At 41.8% G+C, this 27,740-nt stretch overlaps 1 protein-coding gene across 1 annotated transcript in view; it reads left to right on the top strand.

Moving 5' to 3' along the window:
* The window catches only part of BCL2 (BCL2 apoptosis regulator), an 86,248-nt gene extending 66,320 nt beyond the window's left edge, over positions 1-19,928 (top strand). The window contains exon 3 of the mRNA XM_068670911.1: positions 18,652-19,928. Within this exon, the coding sequence (XP_068527012.1) occupies positions 18,652-18,786 (135 nt within the window). The 3' untranslated portion in view covers positions 18,787-19,928. The remainder of the gene's footprint in view (positions 1-18,651) is intronic.
* The last annotated feature ends 7,812 nt before the right edge of the window (positions 19,929-27,740 follow it).

The following is a 27,740-nucleotide window of genomic DNA, read 5'->3' as shown; positions in this document are numbered from 1 at the left end:
CTTTACACGAGTCTTGAGTTTTCACTTCATTGTTCAATCTATTCAGGAATAAACATACAAATGCACGTATTTAAGCATATATGTGCATATATATCAATACATGCACATATACATATATCTCCAATATTTAGTCTTGAGATTTATTTGCAGAGAAAAGTATGTTTGGAATCTGCATAGTACTTATGTAATATAATAGATCAGAATATAGTACCTTCCAGTTACTCTTTAACTTGACAGGTGTTAAGAGATATCTATTGTTCTGTCAAATAATGCCTCCCTCAGCTTGAAGCGATATTTCATTCAACAGTAGGCTGAAAGAAAAGATAAGCAGTGTTCGGGTTGAAGAGTAGCTGAGAAATTTATTCTCATTATTATTTTACACACAAAAATGAGGAGATATGCAAATGCAAATGGAAGTCTTTATTTTACTAGAGCAAACTAGTTCAGGAGTATAAATCCACCCAAGATAAACTCAGCTAAAACTGATTTACTGTAATATAGAACTCACAAAGGGAAAAATGATGACCCTTTTTACCAGCAAAGCAGAGAAACGAGTACATATCGTCGATCTAAGCAGGCATGGGCAGCCTTTTTGCATGGGACTTCCCAGCTCTGTGCATACGCAGAGAAACTAGTAATTTCCTACTGTGGGAGATGGTCCACAGCTGCAGTAACACTCACCTTCCAGGAACACTCCTCCACATGCCCCAGTCAAGCCTTTTATGACCACCATCCCCAGATGATGAACCGAGATAGAGAGATTTCGTGAGGCGTTCTCACTTAGGTATGTAGGCAAGGACTTTCCCTGTACAGTCAACAGAGGGAGAGGCTTCTCCAGAAGGCAACTGGGGATATTCTCGTAGGCTCCTTCTTCTCTAATCACCTTCTGGAGGAGTTTCTCGCTCTCTGTCCTTGTATTTACTGAACCTGAGGGGGACCCGCCTGTGGGTGTAGTTGTTGCATTGCAGAAGTGCTTGGAGCAGGCGAATCTCCTGCCCTCTGCTCTGAGACCTTTACACCTGCCAAAACTTCTGGCTGAGGAATTTCCCACCTCGCACCCCTACCACTCATGTCTCTTCTCATGCGTGCTTCAGATTTTCTGGATGCACCACAGTGCCCACAGCTCTCACCGAGCTGCTGCTTAGCGCCGCTGCCCGCATGAAAGGCTTTGAGGGGTGAGTAAGAAGGGGTGGGCGTCTGCTAGTGTTCGGCGAGGTGCACCCTGCCCGAGTGACAGCAGTGGGCAAGTGACTGAGAGCGAAAGTGGTGGGACGGGGCGTGAAAGGGGATCGGCAGTGGTTGCTTAGTGGTCTGAAAAGGGGTGAGTGAAAGTACTTGCACGGGGAGGAGGGGAGCTGGCGAGGCACGGCTGACTGTGAGAAAGGCACCAGGACATTCGTTACCTGGGGCACGCTGAAAATCTTCTAAGAGAAGATTTGCGAGGATTTTCTCTTCTCTTAAAACACTTCGTGTCGTTCAAAACATGCACGTAAATCTATCTAAAAATACATCATATGGTGATGTAGGATTGAGGAGGGGAGGAAATGAAAGAGATTCAAGGAAGGCTGAAAAACAAAAATAAACCAAGGAGTTCTCTTGGGAGAGTAGAGAACAAGCAAAAGCCTGATGCAGCCCTGCAGGCTTTAACATGGATTTGTTATTTTCTGTAGCACCATCACACGCAGGGAGACAGTCTGGGGCCCTGATCCTACGGGTGGCCTCCACGAGGACACCCACACTTGGCAGGTAGTCATGCTCAGGCCTCCCCTCTGCCCTTGGGTCCAGCTACAGGGCCTGGTTACCCTCCTGAAGCTTGGTGGATCCTAATCTGCACCGGTGTCCTCAGTTGGTGCCACCAACCAGGCTGCCCAGGGGGCACTGGTGGCCCTGGGGCCCTCTGCCCACCTGGATCTCTGCAGCCTGGTGGCCCCTGGTGGCCCCATGTGGTGCAGGGAGGCCTCTCAGGATGGGAAATGATGGGTTTCAGAGCAGCCTGCTCCTCCACTGTACTGAATACAATAAAAAATAAAAAACAAATAAATAAATAGAAGAAAAAAAAAAAGAACTATCACAGTCACCTATAGCTGGACAAAAAAAGTGAAGGCAGCCATGTGTGAACAGTAGCATTTTATGCCCTGGTGCAGGTTTAAATTCATTAGCAGGTTGTTCTGCTTCATTTTAAATTAAATAAGGAACATACTTATCTTTTTTCTTAATACAGACTCTTTCTCTTACCTTTCTTTCATCATATGTTTATTTACAGTTTTCCCATTTGGATAAACAACACGGACAAAACCAAATTGTTTCAGTTTACTTTTTAGTTTTCATTATATATTTTAGGAGAGTGTTCCTTTTAAGATTAAATAACTTGTCCCTTTTAAAAGTCTCTCCTGAATTTCCTTTTTTTAACCTTTTATGATGACTTGCATTTAACTTCCAGCATTTTTTTTGGAATATGAAATAGTAACATGGGTTTTCTGGAAAGAAAGACAATTTTTTTTTAAGTTAAGGTTACCATGTTGCCTATTTTTTTTTAATTTCTATATTAATCTAAATTTAGAGATGCGTGGGTTTTGTCTCAATTGAAGCCATTTTTAGGTGAATAAAGACTAAAAAATTTAGAAAATCTTAAAAATCGAAGGACACAAGCATCCCCTGCCTAGCTAATACACAAGTATTAAAAATTGCTCTTCACCAAAATTGTGATCCATCCAACAGAGACTGTACCCCTGCTCAGCACCACCAGCTTCAGACAAAAGCAAAAAAATCCACAAGAAGCAGATGTAGGATAATCTCTTCTCTCTCCTAGCTCCCCCCTAGTCCTAGTGAAGACCTCACACTAATCCCAAGAATTCAGAGACTGATTTAATCCTTCAAGCAGAAGGCTTCCATTTTTTATCATCATCATCATCACCATTATTTTGGATTACTGTTGACAGGTTTTGTTTGCTGTAGAAACATTTTAAATTCTCCGAAGCTTGCTAAACTCACTGTCTCCTTGTCCTGTAGCAGTGAAACCGAAGGTCTAGTTGTGGATCCTGCACAAAAACACTTCGTCTTACCAACTTTGCATTTCTGTCTTTCCTTGTGCAATTGAAATCTCTCTTCTTCTTACATGAGGGGCAGGACTGCAGTTTCCATACCTACGTTCTCTCTCCCTGTCACTCATTATTTGATGGAATCCTCACTCAGTTATTTGGTTACTTACTAATATGACTAGTTCCAGTTCCCTCTCCCTACTGAAAAGTGTTTCTCTTCTTAAAGTCTCATCGCTCCACTCTGATCTCACTTAAGTGAGTAGTTCGGAAATTTCAAACACAGAAGAGGTTTATAAAACTCTGACAGTTTTTACTGAAATGATTATCAGTGTAATGATCATTAAGGCACAATATTAAAATTTTAGAATTGGGATCATGTCCCCATTTATACTGTAGCTTCGAACTTGGCCTTAGAGTTTCAAAGCCTGGAACCAAACTTTCCTCAGACAACCAAAAGAAGAAAATCAGTCTGTTATTTAAGTGCATATTCATGTATTTAGGAATCTAGCATGAAAGCATGCTTTCTGAAGATCTAGGGAAATGGGTTGCATTATAGTGAGAATGAGAAAGGAATCTCTTGGCCAGTACAACACCGGTGGCCACCAACAGTTTTTTGCCCAACCAAAAGCTCACCTTTTAATTAAAACTAAAGGCAGGCAGACAAAATGATAACAACTCTTATTTTGACTACAGAACTGCTGAACGTATCTCACCTTCTGTTAAGAAGAACATTCAAGTGTTCTGAAATCCCAGAAATGTCTGTGAGAAATTGAGGAAGCTCAGAGGCTGAAAGGTCAGGTGGGAGGGGAAGGTTGGCTTTTAGGTAGAGCCCAGACAAGCCTTTGTTTTAAGAAGCCAGTCTCCTGGTAAAAAAGAAGTTTGGCTACAGAGGCGAGGGACAGATCACCCTTCTGAAGGTGCCATCACTGAAGATGGCATCGCTGAAGATGGTTTGCCACTAAGCAGAATGAGACTGGCAAGGCAAACGCCCCCAGTCATCCCAGGGAATGCAGTCCAAAGGAAAAGAAACTCGGCAAGCTTTTTAATTTCAGCACAACATATGGATATCATGAGACACTGGATGAGCTTTCCCTATCAGTAAGTAAAAGAGACTGTCTGGGAACTAGCTTCATTTGGCAAGATAGAAAACTCTGGGTCTGAGACAAGGCTCTGACTAAGTCGTTCCCAGTTTCATACACAAGCCTGGCGTGGCAGCGAGAACAGTCCTGAGTGTGGCCAAGAAGATTGTGTGAGATGGCATTTTACTTTGATAGAGTGAGAAAACCCAGGGAAGGGAGAGCGTAGAAAATGGAGGGGGTCAGAACAGAAGTAGATGCTAGCAAAGAAGCCAGAAGTTATGAGGATCTGGGGAACGTATTAGTCAAATATGTCTATTAAAGACATGTGTATATATGGCAGCATCTTGTGAATTCAGAGAGCATCATGCCAATTACAACCATCAGAGAGCAATAATTTTGGTAAATGCATAAAAGGGAATTCAGTAAAACTGGGAAGGTATCAGATACAGGATTTGAGTGAGCATAAGTATTTAAACGAATTTAACAAGCTTAAAAGCAAAAGAACAATCAGAGTATTTTGCCATGGAGGATGATTTCAATTATAATGGGCAAGAGGGAAACATAGTGGAACATTTTATCTACCTACAACATGTTCAGGAAAGAAAGACTGGTCCACAGAGGCAGAGGAGATACTGCTGAATAGAAGGATAGCATAAGCACTATTTAGATGAACTTTAAGTGAGAAGCAGTACGCAACCGAATCTCCAAAGACAAATAAAGAAATGCAAAACTGGAAATTCCACAGCATTTTAACAACTTTCGGAAACTAAGGACATTAGCAGGTCTTAGTTGCTAAATAGCCAGTTTAAGAGAAGGAAACCGAGTGAGCAATGCTGAACTCAACTGCTAACAAAACTGTAGTGATAGGGACTTCGGCTGCAACCCTATGCTTGGCCAAATAGATCAGGAGGAACACAGAGAAATCTCAAGAGAGATTTCTTGACACCTGAGGCAACAGCGTCTTGGAAAAGTGACACTCAAAAGGAAGAAACTAGTCTGAACTCAGGTATTAATCACAAACAGATCATAGCTGACTCACTGAGTCTTAACGTCTAGGTGGAACACAAGGCTAGTCAGTGCAGCAGCTCCTATGTTCCTGGATCAAAACTTTAATCTCTCTGAGGTCGTATTACATTATTTTCTATAAAAACTCTTGACATTAGGACATATTTTACTATCTAAGCTGATCAAAGCGCAACTTCATCCTTCTCTTCCTAAGCCTACCCTTAACATAGGGCCAGAGGAGGACAAAACATGGCTTTATGAGCTGTTCCTCCCCTCAAGAGACTGACAGACGCCCCTCAGGAGACTTTCTCACCTACAGCTACACAGTGCCCAGGTGTTCCTGCTTTCCGAGCACATTTTTATTCTGGCTTCACAGCAAACCAGCCACAACTGGCGTTGACACCAAGCCATGTTTCAAATGCTCCTACTCACCTCTGCTTGCTTCTGTAGGAGCACCACTGCAGCTTAGCTCCATTCAAGACACAAAACGTGCATTGCAGCCTCACGGGGCGCTAAGCAGGGCTAGTCTTCACTGCAGGTTGCCATCTGTGTCACAACACAACCTTGAAGAGTCCCACTGGCACGATGCCCACAATGACTTTGCAGTTACATTCACCTAAGTTGCACTCAGCATTGTGGCAGCCAGCTGCAGTTAAAACCTGCTGGGACCACAGCCTAAGCACGAGTAGCTTGGCACAATGACAGTCTCGTGTTTGCACTAACTTCATCTCCAAAGGCAGGAGGAGTAAGCAATATACCAGGGAGAAAAGGTGTCATTTGTGTATGCATGCGTGCTTTGCGGAAACTGTGCAAGGCAGTATTGTATGCATAAAGGTGAAGAGTAAAAAGAAAGGTAATGAATGAAAGGAGGTTACATAACCATAGAAAGAATTAAAAAAAAAAAAACAAAAAAAAACCACCATCAACAACAAAACAAAAATGAAAACCAACCAAACACGAAGATACGAAAGAGGTGCAAGTTAAGAGGTACAATCTGGGAGTGGACAAAGATGACAAAGCTGGTAAAAACAATACACCAGGACAAGCAGGCATGACAGGAGGTCCATTGAGCATCCCATGGTTGTTACAGACATGTAGGATGTCCACTTGGATGGGGCAGAAGAAATTAGTCAAAAAGGATTCAGTGAAGCAGTACATCTTTTGAAACAAATGCCTCCTGTAGCCTATGCTGAAAATGTCTTTTTTTCTGCACTTCAGGCATATTAACAGTTTAATATATGATAGTATCATCAGTGTCACTGAGAACACTGGGCTTCAGTGGATCTGTAGATTTGTTTCATCTTTAACTAATTTGAACCTTTAATCCTCTTGCTTGTGCAAAATCTTCTTCGTTCAGGTCAAAGTATTAAATGGGCTCAAGAAGTAAATAAGGAAATAAATACCAGAAACCCCATGGGGAACATTTAAATTAAAGTTTTCTAATAGTCAAATCAACTTAATGCTGCAATCATAGGCTCAGCTTGGCTTTTTTCCCTCCCCCCTTCACTCCCCTCCATCTCTATGTGTAAAGCTGTGGGAGTAAATAGCCAAAAAATAAAAAATAAGGAAGGGACTTCAGGTTTCTTCTAGTTTCTTGATGCTTTTTTTATTTTAGCTGTTGTCATCACAGATATACAGGAACTTCAGAAACACAAATTTGTGAAAACAAACCCACAGCCCAAAACATTGGCACCCCCAATTTTCCCCATCTTTCACTCCTGGTTCACACTCTGCTGTATGCCAGTGTTGGTTAGGCATCTGACTTTTTCAGGGATATTTTTAGGGATATAAACTACGCTGGTGCAAATCCTTATGTAGACAAAAATCTTGCTGAGATAACTGTCTTCCACAAGCATAACATATTTCAGTTAATGAGTCAGAATACGCTTTGATATCAGTATAAATGGTTCCTCCTGGGGGGAGGATTGCTTCTTTACTGTTAAAATGTAGATAAGTTCTGAACTTTTCTCTTCCTTTACTTGGGCTTAAATCAGTCAAACCTATATCTAGTATTTCTCATCCAGAAATAACACAGCTTCTTTTCATCACCTTTTTGACTGTTGGTCCCTTTTCGGCGTTCCTGCTTTTGATTGTATGCTCACCAGAAAGGGGTGTATTTAAAACCCTCTTGAAAGCAGAAGTTCTGTTTCAAGCAACAGTAACCGCAGGATCAAATGCCTCCAATCTCAAAAGAAAGAAAACGGACTCAAAAGCTTGAAGCTAACGAATGGTTCGCAGTTGTCCGAGATGCTTGTCTTTAATATTGAGGAAGCAGTGACTTTCTGGCCTCCGGAGGTGCATCTCCTAGACAGGCAGGCACACAAGAAAATGAAGTCTTAATGCCGTGAGCTTCTTGAGACTGCTGCAATAACATTCTGGCAGACTGGGCTCCCTTGGCTCTTCATACTTGCAGCAATTTGAATGTCTCTTTCGGTTTAGCGTGATGCTTGGCAAATTTCCCAATCTTACATTATCTGGGAAAAGAAGACGAGAGGAGCTGGTACGTTGGGGGAGCCTTTGAAGAAGCTTCTTCTTTGCAGTTTGTTCATAGCAAAACAGTTTGCTGCGTGCAGGAGAGGCGTTCGGATGGCAGCTTAGGCTGCTAGCTTGAAACGAGTTTTAACTGAATTGCATCCAGGCACCAAGATGCTCAGATACCACAGCAATGTGTGTGGTATAAGAACCTAGATAGAGGAAGATTAGATAGCAAATCAGACAGAATTTTGCATGTGATTTCCTGGGTTTGTCTAAACTTATAGCAGCAACAGTTAATTATAGGAGTTTCTGAAGGCAACTCCTGGGTGGGTTATGTCACTTATACATTCAATTCCAGCCCGAAATTGCCAGCTGAGAATTACTGCTGTGGCGGGAAGCCCCTGCTCATGCAAAGCTGATGGAAACAGTCCTTGTGCCTTCCCTCGCAGGGGCAGGAGCAGCAGACATCAGTGATGGAGGACCTGGGGGAAAAGAAGCAGGGTGACCATAATGGTTAACGTGTGACACAAAGAGAGTCAAGATGGGCACAGGTCAGCAGTGAAGACAGACAGGCGCAGGAGGTGGTTGCACATGGGAGGTATTTGTGGTCATCCTCTAGGTGACTGCTTTACCTACTTCCAGATCTAGTCCCTTGCCTTCTACCACACACGAATCCCTCAGCTCCTGCAACCACTTCTTCTGGCTCTTAAGTAAGGGCAGCTCTTTAACAGCAGATTCATGCTTTAATGAAATTCTTGAGGCTACTTTGAAGTGACTGAGCAAGACAGACTGGCGTTTCAGCAGTGCTTATTGCTGTACAGAAAAGACAGCGCTTTAAGTCTGTGTGCACAACAGAAGTTATCCTTTTTTCTCTGGTAGCTGAGCTTCATCTAAACAGTAGTTGCACAAGTTTCACAGCAGGAATAATTAGCCTGCCACTATTCTTATGTGCCTATAGGACTTGCACCCAAATACCTGCCCCTGAACTGGCTTCCTCAACACAAGGCCAGCTCCCTCTTCCTCTCCGCAGAACTGCATTCTGCCATAGGGACCCACCTGCACGTAGAAGTATTTAGAAAAAGTAAAAGGCAAGGTTTTGGACCTTATAGCAGTTTTGATCTGCAGTTTCCAATCTGTGAAGTCTTATTTATTTTAGAAAGTGGGAAAGCTTTCAAGCGCTGATTTCATAGGTAATGCATTTATTTTTTCTTGGCTGATATTCTTGATTTTGTTTTGTAGTCTTTCCTTTGAGTATCTGAACTTTTGCATGAAATTTCTGCTCGCTTGGAAACACCAGCACATCAAGTAATTACCAGTCTTTCCTGCCTAAGTTAAGGGCCTTCTCCTTCCTCGTGGTGTTAGTTCAAGGTCACAACAACAGATTTAAACACTTCACGAATTTGCATCTGACTTGCTTTCCACAGAAATTGTTCATTAAAAGATCCAATTTCCATTGGCGTTCTCCCTTTCAAAGGATGTCAACAGGAAATATAAATGCTCAGCTCTTTGTGAAGGATCTGCAAGGACATGCAGGCTTTAAAAAAATAAAAAATATATAAAAAAAAGAAGCAGTTAACCAAATCCTTTAGTTTCTGTTTTGAATGACTGGCCATAGGAATGCAGGCTAAGCCATATCTCAGCTGTTCCCAAAGACGTGTATGTGTAACTTGTTGATAGTGGTGCTTCAGGCGGCCGTGATAGCAGTGTGACCACCCTCGTGTTCATCGTCCCACGGCAGAACCAGCCCCCGCCTCCTCTCAGGAGAAAACAGGCACAAGAGAAAACAAAGAGGGATCTGTTGTTTCAGAGAGCTGGCACCCATACCTCCTGCTCTGTACCAAAACGGAGAGATCCTAGGTCGCCTCGGCCCTCACCCTAAGGTTGTAAGGAGCAGCATGGCTTGCTCTGACAATTCATGTGAGCGTCTGATACACGGGAGAGCTGCGACTTGCCTTTCAGGATCCGCAGGGGATCTGACTGATAAGAGCAAAGCTTGACACCCAGGATAGCAGCTGACTTCACTGGGAACTGCACGTCTCCACCAAAAGGAAAGAAGAAGCCCACCAAACCCTAGAGTTTCAGTACTGTGTTGTTAAAATCTCACCGGTGCCCAAGGTATATATCTCTTTCACAGTAAAAACTACTTACAGCGTACTGTAAATGCACAGACACAGATCAATGTTGAACATCTGGTTAATATAAATTACACTCTTATTTTGCAAATAAAAGTTCCTAGGGTCTACACGACAAAATCTGGCCAGCATAACTATCTCATGGGGAAAAAATCACATCTCTAGCCTGCAAAGATAACTATTTTGGCATGATTCCTCTCCCCACTATGCAGACTTACATAGACTTAACACCAAACAGTGGAGTCCTTCTGCCAGTGCAGCCCACATTGTATGGGAGGTATCTCAACCATGCTGGTAGCCTCCTCCAACTGGTATCAGCTATGTCTCCACCAAGTGATTTGGCCAGAGAAGTGACACCAACGAAGACTCAAATTAGTACAAAATAACCCCTTTTCTCCCGCTACTCGTCTCTAGTATTTTTCAGTTTTAAAGCTTTCCACTAAAAGGAAACACACAACCTTTGCGCCCTTTCTTGTATCAGCAATGCATTATTTCCTTTTTCAGAGGAATTAAAACACGCATGTGGGTGGGAAGTGTGTCTCTTTCCAACACCCCGATGCTTTTTGGAGGGGAGGAAGGGCTAGGAAGGAGGAAAGAGCAGATGGGCCTGGCAAAGGGAATTAGCACTTCTGCAGTGGGATGCCTGTTGTTTGTTTTGGTGTTGGTTTTGGAGGTGCAGGGGCAGAGATTATTTGCATTTCATTAAGGCTTCATATTTTGTTTTTGCATGGTGGCATTTGAATAAATCTAACGGTCATAGCTAATGGGCTACAACTGTGCATGCAAATGAATTTAAGAGCTGCTTTGAATAGCAAAACAAAAGTCCTTCAATCTGTTTGTGAATCGTATCCCTACATCCTGATTTTCCTTGTTCTTTTCATACAGTCCCTGTTACCTGATAACATTTGCCAAAGGCCTTTCTGGATGAACAGAAAAATTGAAGATTTCGTAGCCAACCCTAACCTGTGAGCATTTGCCAGGCAAGGCAACTCATAAAGCTGGCACGGGCTCAGTAGGGTTCAGCCCATGGTGACAACAGGCAGCTTTCACATGTACTGTTTAGGCAGTTGACTTTGCTATTCCCATTTGTCTCAGCCTGCACAGACTCTCCTAACTCCTTCCCTGCTCAGTCACCCTTCATCAGCCTCCCGTGTCTTGTGGTTTCGTGCAAGTGGTGAGCAGAACAGAAGGGAGGAGGAGGAGTGGACAGGAGGCACCCGCACCAAAAACAATCTTTTCCGAGCCAATGCAGACCAGGAACTTCCCCTTATATTAAATTCCCATTACCACTTAGCTGTGAAATGAAGAAAAAACATGGACAAGCCACCGAGAGGCCTTCAGGAACAGCCCCACAAGGCAATTCAGAAGTGCATCTGCACACTGATGCCGGTGATCTTCATACCCGTGTGTGCTAAGTGCTGGAAGGGGGGCTTACAGTTTGCTCCACCAGGCTGCCTCACTGCCAGGGCACATCTGCCTGCCTTACAGCTGATGCTGGCACACAGCACCCATCAGGGTACAGCATGCAGGGTCTGGCTCAGGAAAAGGCAGGAGAAAGCAGTGAGCAAAAAAAAAATGCTACCTCGTCTCTTCCTCAAATAAGGCTTTTACAGGTGAGCAAAAATGGTTTGGGCCACTAACGAAGTGTAGCTTGCCAAAGAAAATACATGCACAAGCTCATATGTTCCAGGTGGCTGCTGGTAGAAGCGTAGCTGCCCATGTAAGTCTTCAGCATTTTTTATTTGGCTCAAGGTTGTTGTTTTTTTTGTGCTTATTCATTAAATTGCAGATTTATCGTAAGGTTACTTTATGTAACCCTCGCTGTTTCATTCCCCTGGTAAATCAGCTGATTGTCACAAGATTTAAAAAAAACAACCACCAAAGCCTGCTTCAAGCTGTGTGAGGAATGCATGGCATCTCTGAGGAAGGTGCCACTTCACCTGAACTTTTACCAGAGGCTGCTGCAGCAGCGCAGCGTTGGCCAGCACGGGGCTGGAGCTCTGCGGCTGCAGCAACGCTTCTGTGCTGCTGGAGCTCGAGGCTGAGTGCGAGGCAGGCGAGCCAAAGGTATCTGGATCAGAACTCCCTGTTTAGACAACAAACAGGGGATCAGGTATTTCCCTAAGAGATGTTAAAACAAGCAGCAGAAAAAAAAAAAAAAAAAAGCGTGACTGGTCCCTCGTGGCTCAGCTGATGGCACAGCCTGCTCAGACTAGTTCGGTTTCACCCTTTGCATTCACATGCGCTGCCTGTTCTGGCAGAGACCACTTCAAGCAAGCCCTTCCTTGGCAAACCCTTGGTCTTTCTGTCTTTCTTTTCCCTGTTTACCTCAGCTAATACCTGCGCCTGAAGCCCTTTCACGGCACAGCTGGATACATTTATTAAACAAAACCCTCCATTACTGAAGTGGTGGGCTGATGACAAAAGCTGTGCCAAAGCGCTTTGAACATTTCTACAAGCAGCTACTTTCAGTTCCCATTTCTCAGACTGTTACATGATTTAACTCTTTTGCAGCAGCCTGAGAGTAACAGACACTGGCAGCTGGAGCATGCAGGGAACATAATGGTGTATGTGTTCGTATTTCCCTCAGTCGCCAAATTGCAAGCTGGGTCCAAATTTCCAAATTCAGCTTTTTAATTTAGGTAGGCTATTTCCAGTGTAATGGCACTCAAATTGAAAGTAAATTGCTAGCAAGACAGAATTTAGACCACACTTTGAGAGAACAGGCCTGCGTTGCCATTCAGACCCATTTTGTCCTTATTTCTGAGTCATTCAGAAAGTTGTTAAGTGTTCCCAATACATTGCGCTTCTTTGCAAAGGATAAGGTTGTGTGATGGTACACTATGAGTTCCCTTAGCAACTCTGTGATGCTTACTCCATCCTCCAAAGTGACCCACAAATCACTGTGGGTGTTTGATAAGTTTGTATGTAAATATAAACTCATTAGAAGTGGTTTGATAAATTTGTCTAGAAGATGGCCTAAAACTGAATGGTTCTCAGTGCAACTAAGATTAGTGAAAATACATGGAATTTGTTTCTGTGTACAAATTATATACAGCTTCTAGCATTCAACCCAAGTAGTATGACTCCAGGACTGAGCAGAGCCTGAGTAGAGTTTGACTGTGTTGTTTGAATACGGAGGATTTTGTTCAGACTGCCTTCTTGCCTTCTTTCTCTCCTTAATGCTAATATTGCTCCCTCAGAAGTGGCACCCATTAAATACCACCAATGAGCCACTACAGTGACATTACAGCTGATGCCAGAAATACCTCATTTTAATGTGGGCCTTTCCAGGAATAAGAAAACCAGGCAGCCTCCCCTAGGTCTGGGCTTTTGCATATTGCAGAGCCACGTCTAACTGAATTAAGTAGAGATGCCAAGACGAAATTGCTGAAACATTTCTCATGCTGACTTGGTTTAAGAAGAATGCAGCCTTGTCTGAACACTGCATGGCTTTCAATGCAAGTTGAACGATCAACACCTTCCTAACCCCGTGTTTTAAGGGTTGACCATAGACTGGGTTGATCCTTCATCTCTCTCAACTATGGAGCAAATCTGTCTGCTGCCAGGTTCGTTCTCCAGAAGTATGAACAGGAACAGTCATCCCCTTTACTATAACCAGTTAGATTAATATATTTCAAAGTATATGCATCAGTTTTTATGAACAAACCTAACTACAATTAGTCTCTACTCCTTAGATGTCTCCATCTGAGTGCCATGTTTAGATAGCAAATAATCCAAATACTATTTCCATTTGTTTGAATTTACATGGCCTTCCATGAGAGCCTGGCATCAGTAGGAGCTGCAAGATATGCCCCCAAGACCACAGGCTCACCAGTGCAAGCATTTAAACAAAAAGACAGCAAGAACAAAGAACAACAAAGAACTTAGGTGAGACCACTGTGAAGAGAACCAGTTTTGTCCAAAGACAGAAACCTCAGATATCACTGGAGAAACAAAAGGGTATGCAGGCAGCAACTAAACTAAGCTGCATATCTAAGGCTGTGTAGGGTCTAGTGAAAACAGAAGGCAGAATAGATTCATTTCTACCACTGACAAGGGTGAGGGGCAAAAAAAAATAAACAAAACAACAGAAAACAAAACCAAAAAATCCAACCAACCAAACTAAAAACACCCTGGATGGGGATTTGATGGGGCGTATACATGCTAAAGCCAGTCCCTGGGCAGGTTCCCTGCCAGTGGTCAGCAGAGTGGCGTGGTGACACCTTCTTTTCCAGCACATTATAATTTGATAAAGTGCACCTGGCTGGAGTGCCAGCATGTCAGCACTCCCAGGCGGAAAAAGATAGCGGCCTCTCTAAAGATACCGACCTCGTGAAACACCACACTCGGCACACCACCGTCTGTGGCTGAGCTGTCCTGATTTGCATGTCCTCACTACTCGGGCTTGCATAAAAGACCCATGGACGCTTCAGGAGAATAACAGCTACAGATCTATTTTTTTTTTTATGTTCCAAGAACTTTTCTCATTAGCTTCAAGATGACATTTTAATGAGGTTTCGCTGCATAGAAAACAGGGGACGATTTAAGCAGCTCTCTCGGCTCTCTCCCTCCCCAAGCTCTCTCTGAAACGAGTTACCATGCAGGATCGAAAGCTTTTACGAGAGTTTGTGTTGCTCATATTGAGGCAGTGGTGAGCGAAAAGTCATTCAGCTGCTACATCTTGGCATCGGAGTGGATGTCATTCCCTCTCCCACCGTGACAGATGGCAGAGCCGTGTCATTCAAACCTGGGCAGGTTTCTTCAAAAGCGTGGAGCTGGTGTGTGTTTGTTTGTTTGTTTTGGAGTCACGGAGAGGGCAGCACGAAGTAGCTGCGAGGCAATTCCCGTTCAGTAAAATGGAAGTCTCACCAGCTCTTCATTCAATACAATGTGGCTCAAGAGGATATCCTGTCAAACCAATGATAACGAGGGAAATAAAGTCACTTCCTCAACAGCTGTTTGATTCAGGTAGAAAAAGGAAGTCTTTACTTCCTCGTGTTTGCTCTCCCCACCACCCCCTCGGTCACAAACGCAGAATGCCATGCCGAGGCTGGCTTTTCCCTTTGCATAGTCAGGAGGGAGCAGTCGTGTCATTAATGCTTCGCCAGGCGCGGCATATGGGAAGCATTTACTCCTCTGCAGCCTGGAAGCTAGGGCCTGCCTCTCGGGCAGGGATGAAGGCCGAGCTGCAAGAGGACCGAGACTAAATAAACTCCAAGTGCAAGCAAAGAATGTTTGTGTAATTAAAGAGGACATTTGTTTCGTGGATCAAATATGGGCCAGCGGAAGAGGAGGGCAATGTGAGACAGAGCCTCTGCTTCGAGATGGCCCTGACACAGCGCACTCTCACACCTCCTCACCCTCACAGGCAAAATTCAGCAAAATCCATTTTGGCCCCAGGCTCCCTTGAAAGCCATTCAATGCCATCCAGGACCAGGGCCTGCCCTCCCCATGGGTGGTTCAGCGGGCAGGGCTCTCGGCATGCCCCTGGCCTGCCAGTCGGGCCCGAGAAGGTGAGGCCACCATCTCGGGTGCGTGGTACCAAGAGGTGCCTAGGCCGAGCATCTTTCCCTCCAACACTCCCATCTTTCCTGCTGGGTGGAAACAGGCAAGGTGAATTTGCACCGTAAACCAACGACGGACTGATCTGAGTTCATAAAAGCTTCCAGAGAAATGACTTTCAAAAAACTTACAGGGCTGAATGAAGAGTTCTTTTCCGTATAACTTTTAACTGCCCTGATATAATTTTACATGCAGGATATAACTTTCCATTAAATTTTAAATAGGCAGGTCTTAAAATAAAGGCCTACAAGCGTTTTCTTTCCAATTGTGTAACATTTCCAGAAAGGTTGACCAAGCCAGGACTTGCCTCGGTCTATTTGCCAAGGGGACCCTTGCTTTAGTTATAAAGAGTGCTTTTCAGAGTACATCAAGTGTTTCAAGCAATTTTGCTAATCTTATTTGTTTTAGAGCTGATTCTCTTATTTTAAACAGACCGGTTTAGGTGACAAAAATCCAGTGACAAAAACATGGGTTTATAGAAGGAGACAAACCTCATGAAACAGTCAGGATTCTGTTTAGGGTTCTCTTTGTGCTAAAATAGTTTCCAGTAAGGGGTCATACTTCCCTCCCCCCTCGCCTTGTTTTAGTACATAAAATGGACATGTGTTTATTTAAAACAGGTTTGAAACTTAAACAAATAGTGACAGGCTGTTCAAACAAGCTTCGGAAATAGGCCTAATCAGGATGTTTGAGAAGGGGAGGGGGAATGATCATAAAGAGCTACTTGTAATATATAGTGCAGACACCATTAGGTTGGGTTCATGTTATTGTTGTAATAATCTCTGATGAAAAAGCACTGCATGCTGCACAGTTTTTGTTAGCATTCCTCTTTTGAACCATCGGTTATGCCATACTTTGGCCAGGTCTTCAAATTTTACTGTAACCCTCTGTCCATCCTCATGGCAAGTACCGGGAGATCACTGAATCGTTGGAAATGGCTTTCCAACCAAACTGGGCTGAATGTTCCTAAACTGAGGTAGAAAGAAGGCACAAAACACGCTCATTTTGCAGTTGATAGTGTGTGTGCATCAGCTGTCATAACTATACAGAAGTGAGACCCAGCCCACTGAAAGAAACCATGGAAATGTAACGTTAAAATATTTTCACGACTTGCATTTCCATGTTTTGTTTTGTTTTTTTCATTTCCTCTCTTTTCCACCCATAATATCACCAAGTGTTGAACTTTACCCTTCTTGTATTTTTATAAGGCCCGATCTTGAACTCCGTATCCAGACAAAGCTCCCATGGAAGTCAGTGAGCCTGCACTGGCGGCAACAGGATTTAGCCCAGTCTGTAACATTTTAGGATATTGTGTTACTTCATAGCCTTAAGGAGAAATAAAGGAAGCTTTCCAAAGAGCTGCACAGCAAACTCTGTGCTTTTCAGCTCTGCAACAGCACAGATGAATATTAAGGCCAGAGTTTGCAAATGTCTATTTCAAAAACCAGGCAGCAACGAGAAAGTTGCCAAATTTTCTCAGGAATGAACAGTTTGCTTTAAGACATTCCCCCCAAAGGTTAAGCTGCTTTCACTTAAGAAAATACCCTTGGATACCCATGCTTGAAAATGATTGCCTGGAGTAACAAGCATGGAGAAATAACAGGAGGAGCATGATTCAGGTCAATCTGTGGGCCAAATCCTATAGCTATTCTGTTACTGACACGCTCATTCTTACATACTGTATGCACCAATATTATTTAATATAAAGACACGTTTTGAAATTACATATATTTTACTTATTTGAGTGTCACTCAGCATCTAGTGAACAGGCAAATGGCACAATATAAAAAAACCTTACACGCCCTCTCGTGGTATAACCACAAATGCTCACAATAACGAGAGAACGCTAATGATGAAGGCTAATTTAACTTACGTAATTCATGGAAAATACACGTGGCTGAAAGGTTTATATGAATGGTGGAGACCTTTCTGTCTTAATTCCTGCAGTAATCCATGACATATATGCAATTTTAGAAGGCAGGTTACCTCCTAGCGTAATAGTATTACAAAACAGCTAAAGGCATCATAACATAAAACATAAATAGAGAATGTTTACCAAAAAAAAATAAAAATAAAAATAAGGAAGCCTAGAGTAATAAAGAGGGATGGGAAACTCCACATCGGATAGCTATTTCATGGGTTTATATCAGTAATTTGAGTGCAGGCCTGGACTGGTGGCAAAATAAAAGAGTTGTTCTAAGCCCTGCTGTGAGTTGTGTCCCATTTTTAAAGTCATTCAGCTTTACTATTTATTGTTTTCATGCAACACGGTGTAGTTTACCACTCAGAATGCTCTGAAGTTTCATGTTTGCAAGTGTTTTAAACTCTGAATCACAGGCAGCTTGAAAGAAATACATTAACCGCAGGGTGTTACCGGTCTAATCACTAGCTTAGTAAAATCTGATTGCATTTATGGACCACAAAAACTTTAATACTTAAACAGGCTTTCCATTCGGTGCCTGCATGCATCTCCAGACACTCTTAGAGCAGCTCTCCTTAAATACAGGACTGCAGCTTGAAGGAGAAAACACAACATGTTTTGGGCTCAAGGCAAGGATTCCCTTTAGCCTCCATGCAATTCGACTTGGGGGCAGCTATGAGAAGTGGCCAACCCTCTGGTGTTATTTCCCCCTCCTCTTCTTCATGCTGAATGTAGTGGCAAGACAACCACATAAAGAAACAACTCTTTTTTTCAGGGCTGGGTTACTCTTGTGCCAGATCAGCTGGTTAGCCTGACTGACCCTGAAGCCAGACCAAAGTATGACTGTCAGGAGTTCAAGACCGAGACATCACCCCTTCTGGTGCCAGTCATGAAAGACCAGCAGAGGCATAACATTGTACTGCACCTAAACAGCTTTAATCCATACAGATGAAACATCTCGGTGGCTACTACGTGTAGTCTTCTGAACCCACCCCTAGGGAACCCAATAAATACTGGCTTGTTTTCAGCAACTCCAACCAGCAAAATAGATGCCCCATGTCCAATGGAAACAAAAAGTTTGGAGAATTAAATTCCATTTGCCTCCTTTGTGTATTTTTGTATATATACACTGAGGAGCCAAAAGGGAGGTACTCGTGTTTTAAAATGCTGTTCCTGTATTTTCTGTTAGACTGTGCATGCCTATAGCAGATGTCAGGCTGTAAGCAATTACAGCAATATTTGTAAAGAAATAGGCAAGAGAACTTTGCGCTAAGCACTGCACAAAAACATAGCTCCCAAACCACATTTTAAAAGGTTTGTGTGTTTTGCTTCTTTTTTTTTCCTGTTTTTCTGGATGACCACTGTGCATGAAGAAGCTCCCCTCCCTCTCTTAAAAAGTTACTGGGATTCTGATATTGCTTTATTTCCCTTTCTAGGATGCCTTCGTGGAGTTGTATGGCAACAGTATGAGGCCTTTGTTCGATTTCTCCTGGATCTCTCTGAAGACTATCCTGAGTTTGGTTCTGGTGGGAGCTTGCATCACTCTTGGCGCTTATCTCGGACATAAGTAGAGTCACCCAGTTTATCGTGGATTACAAAAGTCTTTCAAAACAGCAAAATAATATTTTTTTTCTGTAGCACAATGGTATTTTATGAGCAAAACAACTTCCTGGCTAAAGATTAAATCAGCTATTACTGCCAAAGGAAATATCATTTATTTTTACATTGCAGGAAAATTATTTATTGAAAGATATTTACATTTTAACCTGCTATTTTCAGAAACTCTGCAAGTTGTATCTGTCATCACATCATGTTGTTATTCTTAACTTTAATGAGCCCCATTGTCTTTTAGGTTCTTTTTTTTTTTTTTTTTTTTTTTTTTTAATTAATGCAGCTGGCTGGATTATTTTATCTCTGAAGAGCAAATATACTGACAAAGACCTACCTGCTTACACTTAGGAAGGCAGTTACTTGAGCTGCTAAAGGCTGCGTAATTGTGTTGATTTTCCTCGCATTTTTTTTGGATGGCTGGGAGGGATCTGAAAGAAAAGGTCAGTGTGAACGAAGTTCTAACCCTGTCCTGCCAGCAAGAACTGACGGAGTAAACAGTTCAACATGGTACAGACGTGCAGTCAAAATGGCAACTTCTTGAAGGACACTTGGCTATCCCTACAGTTTGAAATACGATTGCCTATGCCTTGTAAACATGCGTTTACAAGTTACCAGTCGTGCCATCACATCATAGTCATAATAGTCTCATCCAGTACCCTAATGTGTGTCAACTGAAATAATTTTTAATAGAAGTGTGAAGTTAAATCTTTGGGGCTTGCAGGAAATTACTGTTCCAATGATTTTCTCAGCAGTAAAACATTTTCACGGCTATTGACACAGAAACATCAGGAGACCTTAAGTGCCTGCTTCGACAGAGCAGAGCTGGAGTCTGAAGACCTGACCTGTGTCCCACTTCAGTGGGCTCGTATCTGCAACTAATCCTGTTTACTTACGGAGCTCCTCCAGGGGTTTGAAACCAATTAAATGTGGTTCTCTAAGTCCCTGAAAGTTGAAAAAGGTTTTAATTTTATTCGGCAAGAAACAGACCTCAGCTGAGTTACAAATTAGCTCTGACTATCCTTGTTTATCAAACTGGACACCAAAATCAAGCTCATTTTCGTAACAAAAAAAAAAAAAAAGGAAAAAAAAAAAGAAAAAGAAAGTGAGCTTTATCCTCCTGCCCCTCACCCCCAAAATTATTTCATGGTAACAAATTCCTAAGACTGTCTACAGAAGAAAAGATGACGAAGAAACTCCAACTCCTCTATCTGGACAGAGACTCTCTGACACCTCGGTCGCACAGGTGCCTACTGTCATTTCAAGCGAAAACAGGGTGGAGGAAGAGGGGAGGGTGAAGTCATCTGCCCCTATTTTAAAAGCAACTCAAGTACAATGAATGCAGACTACTTGATATACAGTTTTATAAACAGACCTGTGTTCTGAGAGCAGATGTGTCGATGTGTGTCAGAGCGGGGCTTTTCCATGTGCTCGGAGGGGTCCAGAGCTGCTGAGGAAGCAGAAGAATCTGGGTGTGTCGCACGGACTGCTCTGGGTAATGGAAATCTCCGTCTTCAATCAAGCGCTCCTATTTTTTCTATGAAACTTTTGAAGTCTGGGATTTGTGGGTAAATGGACATCCAGAGAGAGAAAGAAAAGGTTGCAAAGCTCTGAGTAAAACGTACCGTACAATACAGAAGTGCTATAAGGCTGAAAAAAAATGCAGTGAATAAACTGTAGATTCAACCTCAAGATTTCAGTTGGATAACTTTGTGGCATTATATGCAAAATAGCTCCATTAACTTGGGAATGTAATATGTTCAATGTTAAGGCTGTAGTTGATGTTGTGTCTTCAAAGCTGCTTTTTTGTTTGTTTGTTTGTTTTTAAGAGTTGTACATCTCAGCATTTTTACTGCTACTTAGTCATGGCACCTACACTTTGTATGAGCAAAGACAGAATGAGCTTACCTTTCAAATTTGAAATTACTTTTAATTTTATAGAAGCATGTAAAGGAAATGTTTCTAAGAACACAAAAATGTGACCTAAACTAGGCTTGATTTAAAAAAGAAAAAAAAAAAAAAAAACAGCATCAAAACAGAAACACCTGCAATGTTTTTAGAGTGCTTCTGTCAGCTGTGAGGATATACATGCAGGGTTCATATAAAAAACATTCTAAATGGGAGCAACCAAGTATTGCGGATTGAGTGTGGGCTTTGTATTTTTTCGGCTACAAAGCTGAATTTGTTTGAAGCCAATTTCAAAACTGGAATTGGCTGGTATCGAGCTAATGTTTCATTTCACAATCTAGTCTTCGTTTCAATTTGTGCCCATACGCCCATTAAAGTTCATGAACTATTAGACCTCGAATTGTTTCAATATTGTTTATTTTATTAAAGGTTTACATTGTCAAAAGTAATAAAAGAGTAACTATCAATTCCAGTGCTGCTATACTACAAGGATAATTTGAATGGGTTTTATTTTTAATACCTTCCAATGGCAAAAGTTTTTTAAAGCTGCTTTAGAAATAATATGAAGAAGACACATGATACACATTTAGATGAATATTGAGGATTTTGTGTTCTGTTGTGTCTACTCACTGGACTTCCCAGTGTACTAGTTAATACCAGGCAAAAAGAGGAGTCGTGATGACTGTTGATGATTTTATTTTATTAAAGAGCTAACGGAATTTTCCCATCCTGACTGCAGACTAGTACAGTATTGTGGCTGCATTAGCTATAACGGTAGTTGGTAATACATTTATTAAGAAACATAGTAGAAACATTGAATGTATATAAAAGCTTGAACTTCTTTAATAAAATCCTCTCCTCTCACTTACGCATTTCTTTTGCAATAATTCCTGTCTTTCCTATTCTTCATTACACTTTCACATAGAATTTTTTTTCCCACAAAATGCCTTACAGACTTTCATGCTCCAAGACTACACTTCAGTGAAAATCCATCCTCCGTCACTACGCAGACACACATAGCTGGTCACTCCCCGTGTACCTGAGTTGTCAAAGCAAAAGTTAAAAAAGAAGGAGGGACACTTCTGAAGTTGGTTAGGTGTGGAAGATCAGAGGACAACATAGGAAGAGGTCAAGAAATAGAGGGAATCAGAGAGTTCACTGAAATATCTCCCTGGTTAAAGATGACTGTTAAATGGAATTTGTTCATCTTTCATTCTTTCCCTTGACAAAGGATGATACAAAGGCAGAGTAACCGGTTGCACAGACCCCATGATTATTCTTCACAATAAAACTTAATTAATTCTGAAGGCAGTCTTTTGCAAAACAGAAAATCCTTAGGAATTTGAGAGAAATACTTGATTCGGCTGTATTTAATTTATTTGTCATTAATTCCTTCTCACTCCATTTATTAAGAAAATAATGAAAGAAAATATTTTGCTTCTGAAAAAATATAACTCTACAATCACCTAAGATCTGTTACAGATCAGTAACTTCGGAACAAATGGAAAAACAAGAAAAAAAATCTGCAAGCATTCTGAAATCAGAGCTGACACAAAGGAAATTTCTCAATAGACCAAGCACTGGATCCAACAAAGGAGGAGTGAGGCTGTGGAGGTAACAGAGAATATACAGATAAGGAAGGGGGCTGGAAGATATGGAGAATGACACTGGTATGTAAGAAAATCTCAAGTTTCAGATGATGCAGGAGTGCACCCAAGGTGGTCTGAAAATAGCTTTTAACTAAACCTGGATACAAATTCATGCACTACAACATTACTATAATTAAGAAAACTTTTCAATCATCTCAAAAAAAAATTTTAAAGTATTATAAAATTATCCAATCATTACGAAACTTCATTGGTTTGCTGTTGTGATTTGAGATTACGCAGTCTGAGTAGGGTTGCACTAATAAAGAGCAGTTTTGAAAAAAAAAAAATGTTTCTTTGAAAGCAGATGTGCAAAGGAAACATTGATGTGGTACAGTTCAAAGAATATAGACCCAGGACACCCTAGCCTTGCATGCACACAGTCTCCCTAGCTCAGTCAGTGGGAGTCAGAAATATGTAAGGTCTGCATGCTTTGACCCTGAAGCATGACACTGTGCTTACCTGTGCACCTGCATTCAACTTCACAAACCTAGAAGTCCTATTAATTAAACGTGTAGTGAAGTAGCATGTTTAAAGCCTGTCTTTTTTTCCTCTCTCTGTCTTTAAACAAGCTAGCAAAATGATTCATTTGTATTATGAGTTAATGGCTCAGTACTAAACGAAAAATTAAACATCTTTTGATTTATAAGCATAAAAATTCTTTCTCATTGCAAAAGCCCAGCTTTGTTTTTCATTCCTCTCTCTCTTTCAAACCAGGCTACACAAAAAGAAGACAAAAGAGCCAATTTAATCTGTATTTTTTTTAAATCACACTCCTATACTAAGTTAATGCAGCTTCATCACATGATGAAATCTTTCTCACCAAGTTATACAGCATTAAAAAATTCCACACAGAACTATATATTTTTATAATTTAAGTAGCGTATTTTTTTCTTTTTCTTCTGAATATTTGAATTTTAATTATCACCAGCATAAATGTACATAAGCAGATATCGTTTACCCAGTACCTTTGGATGATGTATGTATGGTAATGTAGTTTGTCAGTTTATCATCATTTAATATGATTATGTTGTTCTTTGTCTTTAAAATGTTATAAGAACATGCTGCCATTAAACTTTCCATGTCTGTCTAGTTAATATTGTGAAAAAATAATAAAGCACACTGTGAGTTACTTGTTTTGCATTCGAATTGTTTAGGATTGGTTGATAAGACACTACCCCAACATTTATGAGTGCAATCCTATAAATGAAACATAATGTTTCCTTCTTGATTGTTCTGGTGACGTGTTCTGCTTGATATCAACATCTTCAGGCTACAGTGAGACCGTAGAAGCACTATTCACCCATGCTTTTTCTCCGGATCCAAAGTATTTGATGATTTTTGTAAAGCCACAGATCTTAGAACTATGGAAATACAACTGTCTTTGAGCTTTCTTAAAAAAATAAAAGGAAAAAAAAAAAAAAAGAAACTTTCTACACTACATGGTAGCAGACATCATGCTTTAGGAACACACATACACACAAAACTTACATCTTTGAAGTTTACGCAACAGAGAAGCATAAACAATTTTTTAAAAATTTATTTATTTATTAATGCTGTGCTGTTTTTCAAGCTAATATTAAAATGTTTAAAAGTTGTGTGTGGTATCTTGTACACATAGCAGGTTTGTATTTAACCCAGTGTGCACTGTGCAAGAATGCATTTATAAAATTCATCTTTGAAGGTCTGATGAACTTGCGTCCACAGGCTGCCCATAAGGTCAGGGAAAGAGGTGATATTCAGAATAGCTAAGGCAGGTTCTTGGTCTGTCTGGGCCATCATGATAGAAGATGGAGGAGCTTTCTCCTTGCTTTGACTGTTAGGAGACTGGTTAATCAGGTGTTTAATGTTCCACAGCATAACAACCTCTCACAGCATCCCGTCACACTCACTCAGAGCCGTAGGGTCTGCAAGTCAACACCTCAAGTGAGACTATTTGAAGACTCTTCCTTAGTCTAAGTTTTTCTTTTATCATAGCTCACACTGGCAGGAATCACAGATTTAGCAAGTCTGTCAACTCACATGTCACTTCTCCCAGGTGGGTTCAATGAGGACAGCAAGCTCCAAATGAGACCTTGGGACAAAATCACTTCTAAATGGGACTTGGAAGAGCAGCAGTAGGTATATTCCTTAAACACTATGTAAATTAAGCACGAAAGCCATACATAAGTATCTGTGCTGCTGGCAACTGCAAAGGATGGCATTTATCTTACATTCACAGTTTAATTCTGTTACTGCATTTCTTCTTCTCTGGATCCCAAAAAAAGAGCAGCCAATATCGCATCCATGGACACAACCCTGAGGAGCTGCATTCTACACTATCTAAACAAAAACCTCCCCAAAAAGCTGTAAAGAGACAATATTCTCCAGCATTCCTCAAAGGCCTTTGTGCATCAAAATTCACTAACATAAGTCTGATAAACCGCTGCTGTGTGAAATACAATAAGCAGGTGTATCAAATACTTAAAGACAGAAGGACTGTCTTTTGACTACCACCCGCTCTACTGTCTCATACATCCAACGTCTTGTTGAAAGTGCAGTGAGAGTCTCCCATTTTTTCACTCGAACTGTTTTTCAACCTAGTAGAAAGAAGCTGGGAAAGCATATCAGCAAGTTTCAGTGGGCTGAGGAAAAAAAAAAAAAAGTAAAAAGTAAAAAAGTAAAGCATTTTTATTACTGCCAAAGGTTTGTTACTCTTATGATTGGTTTCCAGTAGGTGTTTAGCTATTCTGCTTCTTAAGGGTTCATATTACCTGGCCCTCAACATTGCGGTTGTTACCACACACCTTCTGTAGCTGCACTGCATGTAGAACATAGCTAGATTAGCGTAGGTAATGAGTATTTAACGGCCCCATGAATACACCCAACGTCTGGAGTGAGTTTTGCAACCTAGCATGTGCAGCGTACTGTCATGAATGCACCTGTAGTGAGTGCCTCAAGCTAGCTAGAAGTTTAAAGCCTTTCCAGGAAAATTGAGACACACGTGCAAAAACGTCTACCCCTACATCTGCATCCCCAAAGGCAGAGAAGGTGGATGAAGGCAGCCTGAAGCTTTCTGAAAAAAAGAAGCCACAGCAGAAAAACACAACTAACAGATTGTGTCCTCTTAGGCCCAGGATTGAACCGCCCAGCAGATGAGGTTGCAAATTCCTTTGCGACTGTCAGGAGGCAAGCAAATCTGCAGTTCTGCAGGTGCTGCCATTTTTTCCCTGATTATTCCATGAGACTGAAAGAAGACTGAAAGGACTTGAAGGAAAGTATCCTCTGCACTATTGTATTTCTAGCTAAGGAAGGAAGAAGTGATTAAATTTCTCTAGGAAGGCAAGCCAAGGCAGCAAAAACAGGTAAATTACTTTGGTGACTCCCCTCTTTCTGCCTGGACAGTTGACTCAAATTTTTGTAAAAAGCAGAAAGATTAGCACCCATGATTAAATGCCTACCTTCTTACTGGCACAAAGCACGGTGAGCAGATCGGAACAGAAGAGGTCGGGATAAAGACAAAACGAATGTTACACCTGATAACTGAGGTGGGTTTTGGCACCCTGGAAATTACACTGGTAGGAGCACCTTTAAAATAAGCTTTGCTGGGCCAGAGAAAGCGCCCTTTTCAAAATACACACTAATGGTTTCAAGCACTGCAAACCTTCACTGACATTTTCAGTGTGCTGCAGTCCCTCTGAAACAGCAGGCTGTCAGCCTGGCAACGCCTGTAGTTCCTGCTATTGTCCCTCTAGCTTATTAAATATTTAATGAGAGATTGCGAATGATACAAAGTGGAATTTATTCCAGTGTGAATGGCCAGATAACAACTGCTTGCCATTTATGTTTCACATCACATCTGACCCTAACAGGCGCTAGCCTTCTGCTCCTAAGTAACATTTTGGTATCAAGAACTGCCTCTGAGGCGGCCACACTGGTACTGGTACTGGTGCAAATTCTTATAAAGCCACAGGTGGCAGAAAACAAAAGCCAGCCAATCTATTTATTGCTTTGTATTTGCACAAGTTTCTGAAGAGACGTGTGATCCCATTTCTGTCAAAGCAGCCATAGCTTGTGCAAGATCACTGCATACAGTCCATTAGTGACCATTGACTGGGGCCACTGGCAAGGTTAACTCATTCACACTGGGGTGGAAACAGCTCTGACAGACCCTTAATCCTTGTCTTTGTTGGGACAATTACATCTGAAATTGTGAAGGAAGAAAATGCTGCCTTCTATTTGCACAAAAAAGTATTGCACAAAAAACTGTGCTATACATTATTGTTGTGGTGGAAACAGCCATCCACTATTAGAAGTTTACACACAAAAATGAGAAATACCTCACTTGTCAAAAAGCCTCTTGCTTTCTTCTAGGGTTGAGCCCTCCAAGACACTTATGTGACAGCACATGCTTCAAGTCGTCTGAAGCATGCTTAGCAGCATTCAAACTGAGCAGCATTTTCTGCACTTTCATCTCTTAAATCTTACATATCTGAAATGCTAATACCATCTTAGAAGTACCAGGTAGAGAGGAGGGAGAAAACCATTGACACTCTGACTCCTGGATAGTTTGGAAAGAAAACAGTGTGAGATCAGAAAGTGAACTGAAGTGCCACACAAGATGCCCCAGTGTTCGACAAAGCAGTTTGGAAATAAATTTTTAGTGTGTTTCCACACACCTCCTTCAAGGCAGTACCACTCCAAAAGGTCGAGATGCATCACAATGCTGTGATCCCATGTGATGCGATCCCACAGCACTGTCAAAGGCAAGTCAAAATGACTTTCAAGCCTCTCTTCCCGACCTGCTCCACATCCACTGAGCCACCTTTCCACTGAACAACGAAGCACCTACCAGCAGGATCCAGCAATGCAAAACATGTCAAAAAACACGAAACAATAGTTTGGGCAAGCCAGCTTTTGTAGCATAAAGATGCCAGCGTCCTGTAAAATGCCTGGCAGGCAGAGGAGAAGCCACAGTACTGCATTATAATTAACGTACTTGGAAGCTTTTCACCAGGGACCAGGGGCACAGACGTTTTCTGTAATTCTTTCAGCGGAGTCCCATTAAGAGCCTGTGCCGTCTGCTTCGCCGCACAGACGGTGTGGCCTGAAAGGGACTGCTGACTGCTCTGCTCTGTCCTCTTACAAGCCTGCTTGAAGCCAAAGCTGGCAGAAAACCAAGGTGTTCTCTCATGAGACTGTAAATTAATGTTGCTGAAGGAAACTGGCTAGTAGTTCATGTGGTTCTGAGTTTGCTTTCCATCTGGCGTCTAACTCCAAATTCCCTCTGCACCTAGGAATAAAACAGGTGAGGTGTCTGGTCCACTCATCACCCCCTACGCATTACTGATTTTCTTTCATCCAGGTCTTTAAAAAATCCTTGT

This window comes from Anas acuta, chromosome 2 (genome assembly GCF_963932015.1).
Source record: "Anas acuta chromosome 2, bAnaAcu1.1, whole genome shotgun sequence".
NCBI classification, from domain to species: Eukaryota; Metazoa; Chordata; class Aves; order Anseriformes; family Anatidae; genus Anas; species Anas acuta.
This window is presented reverse-complemented; position numbering and strand designations above follow the sequence as displayed.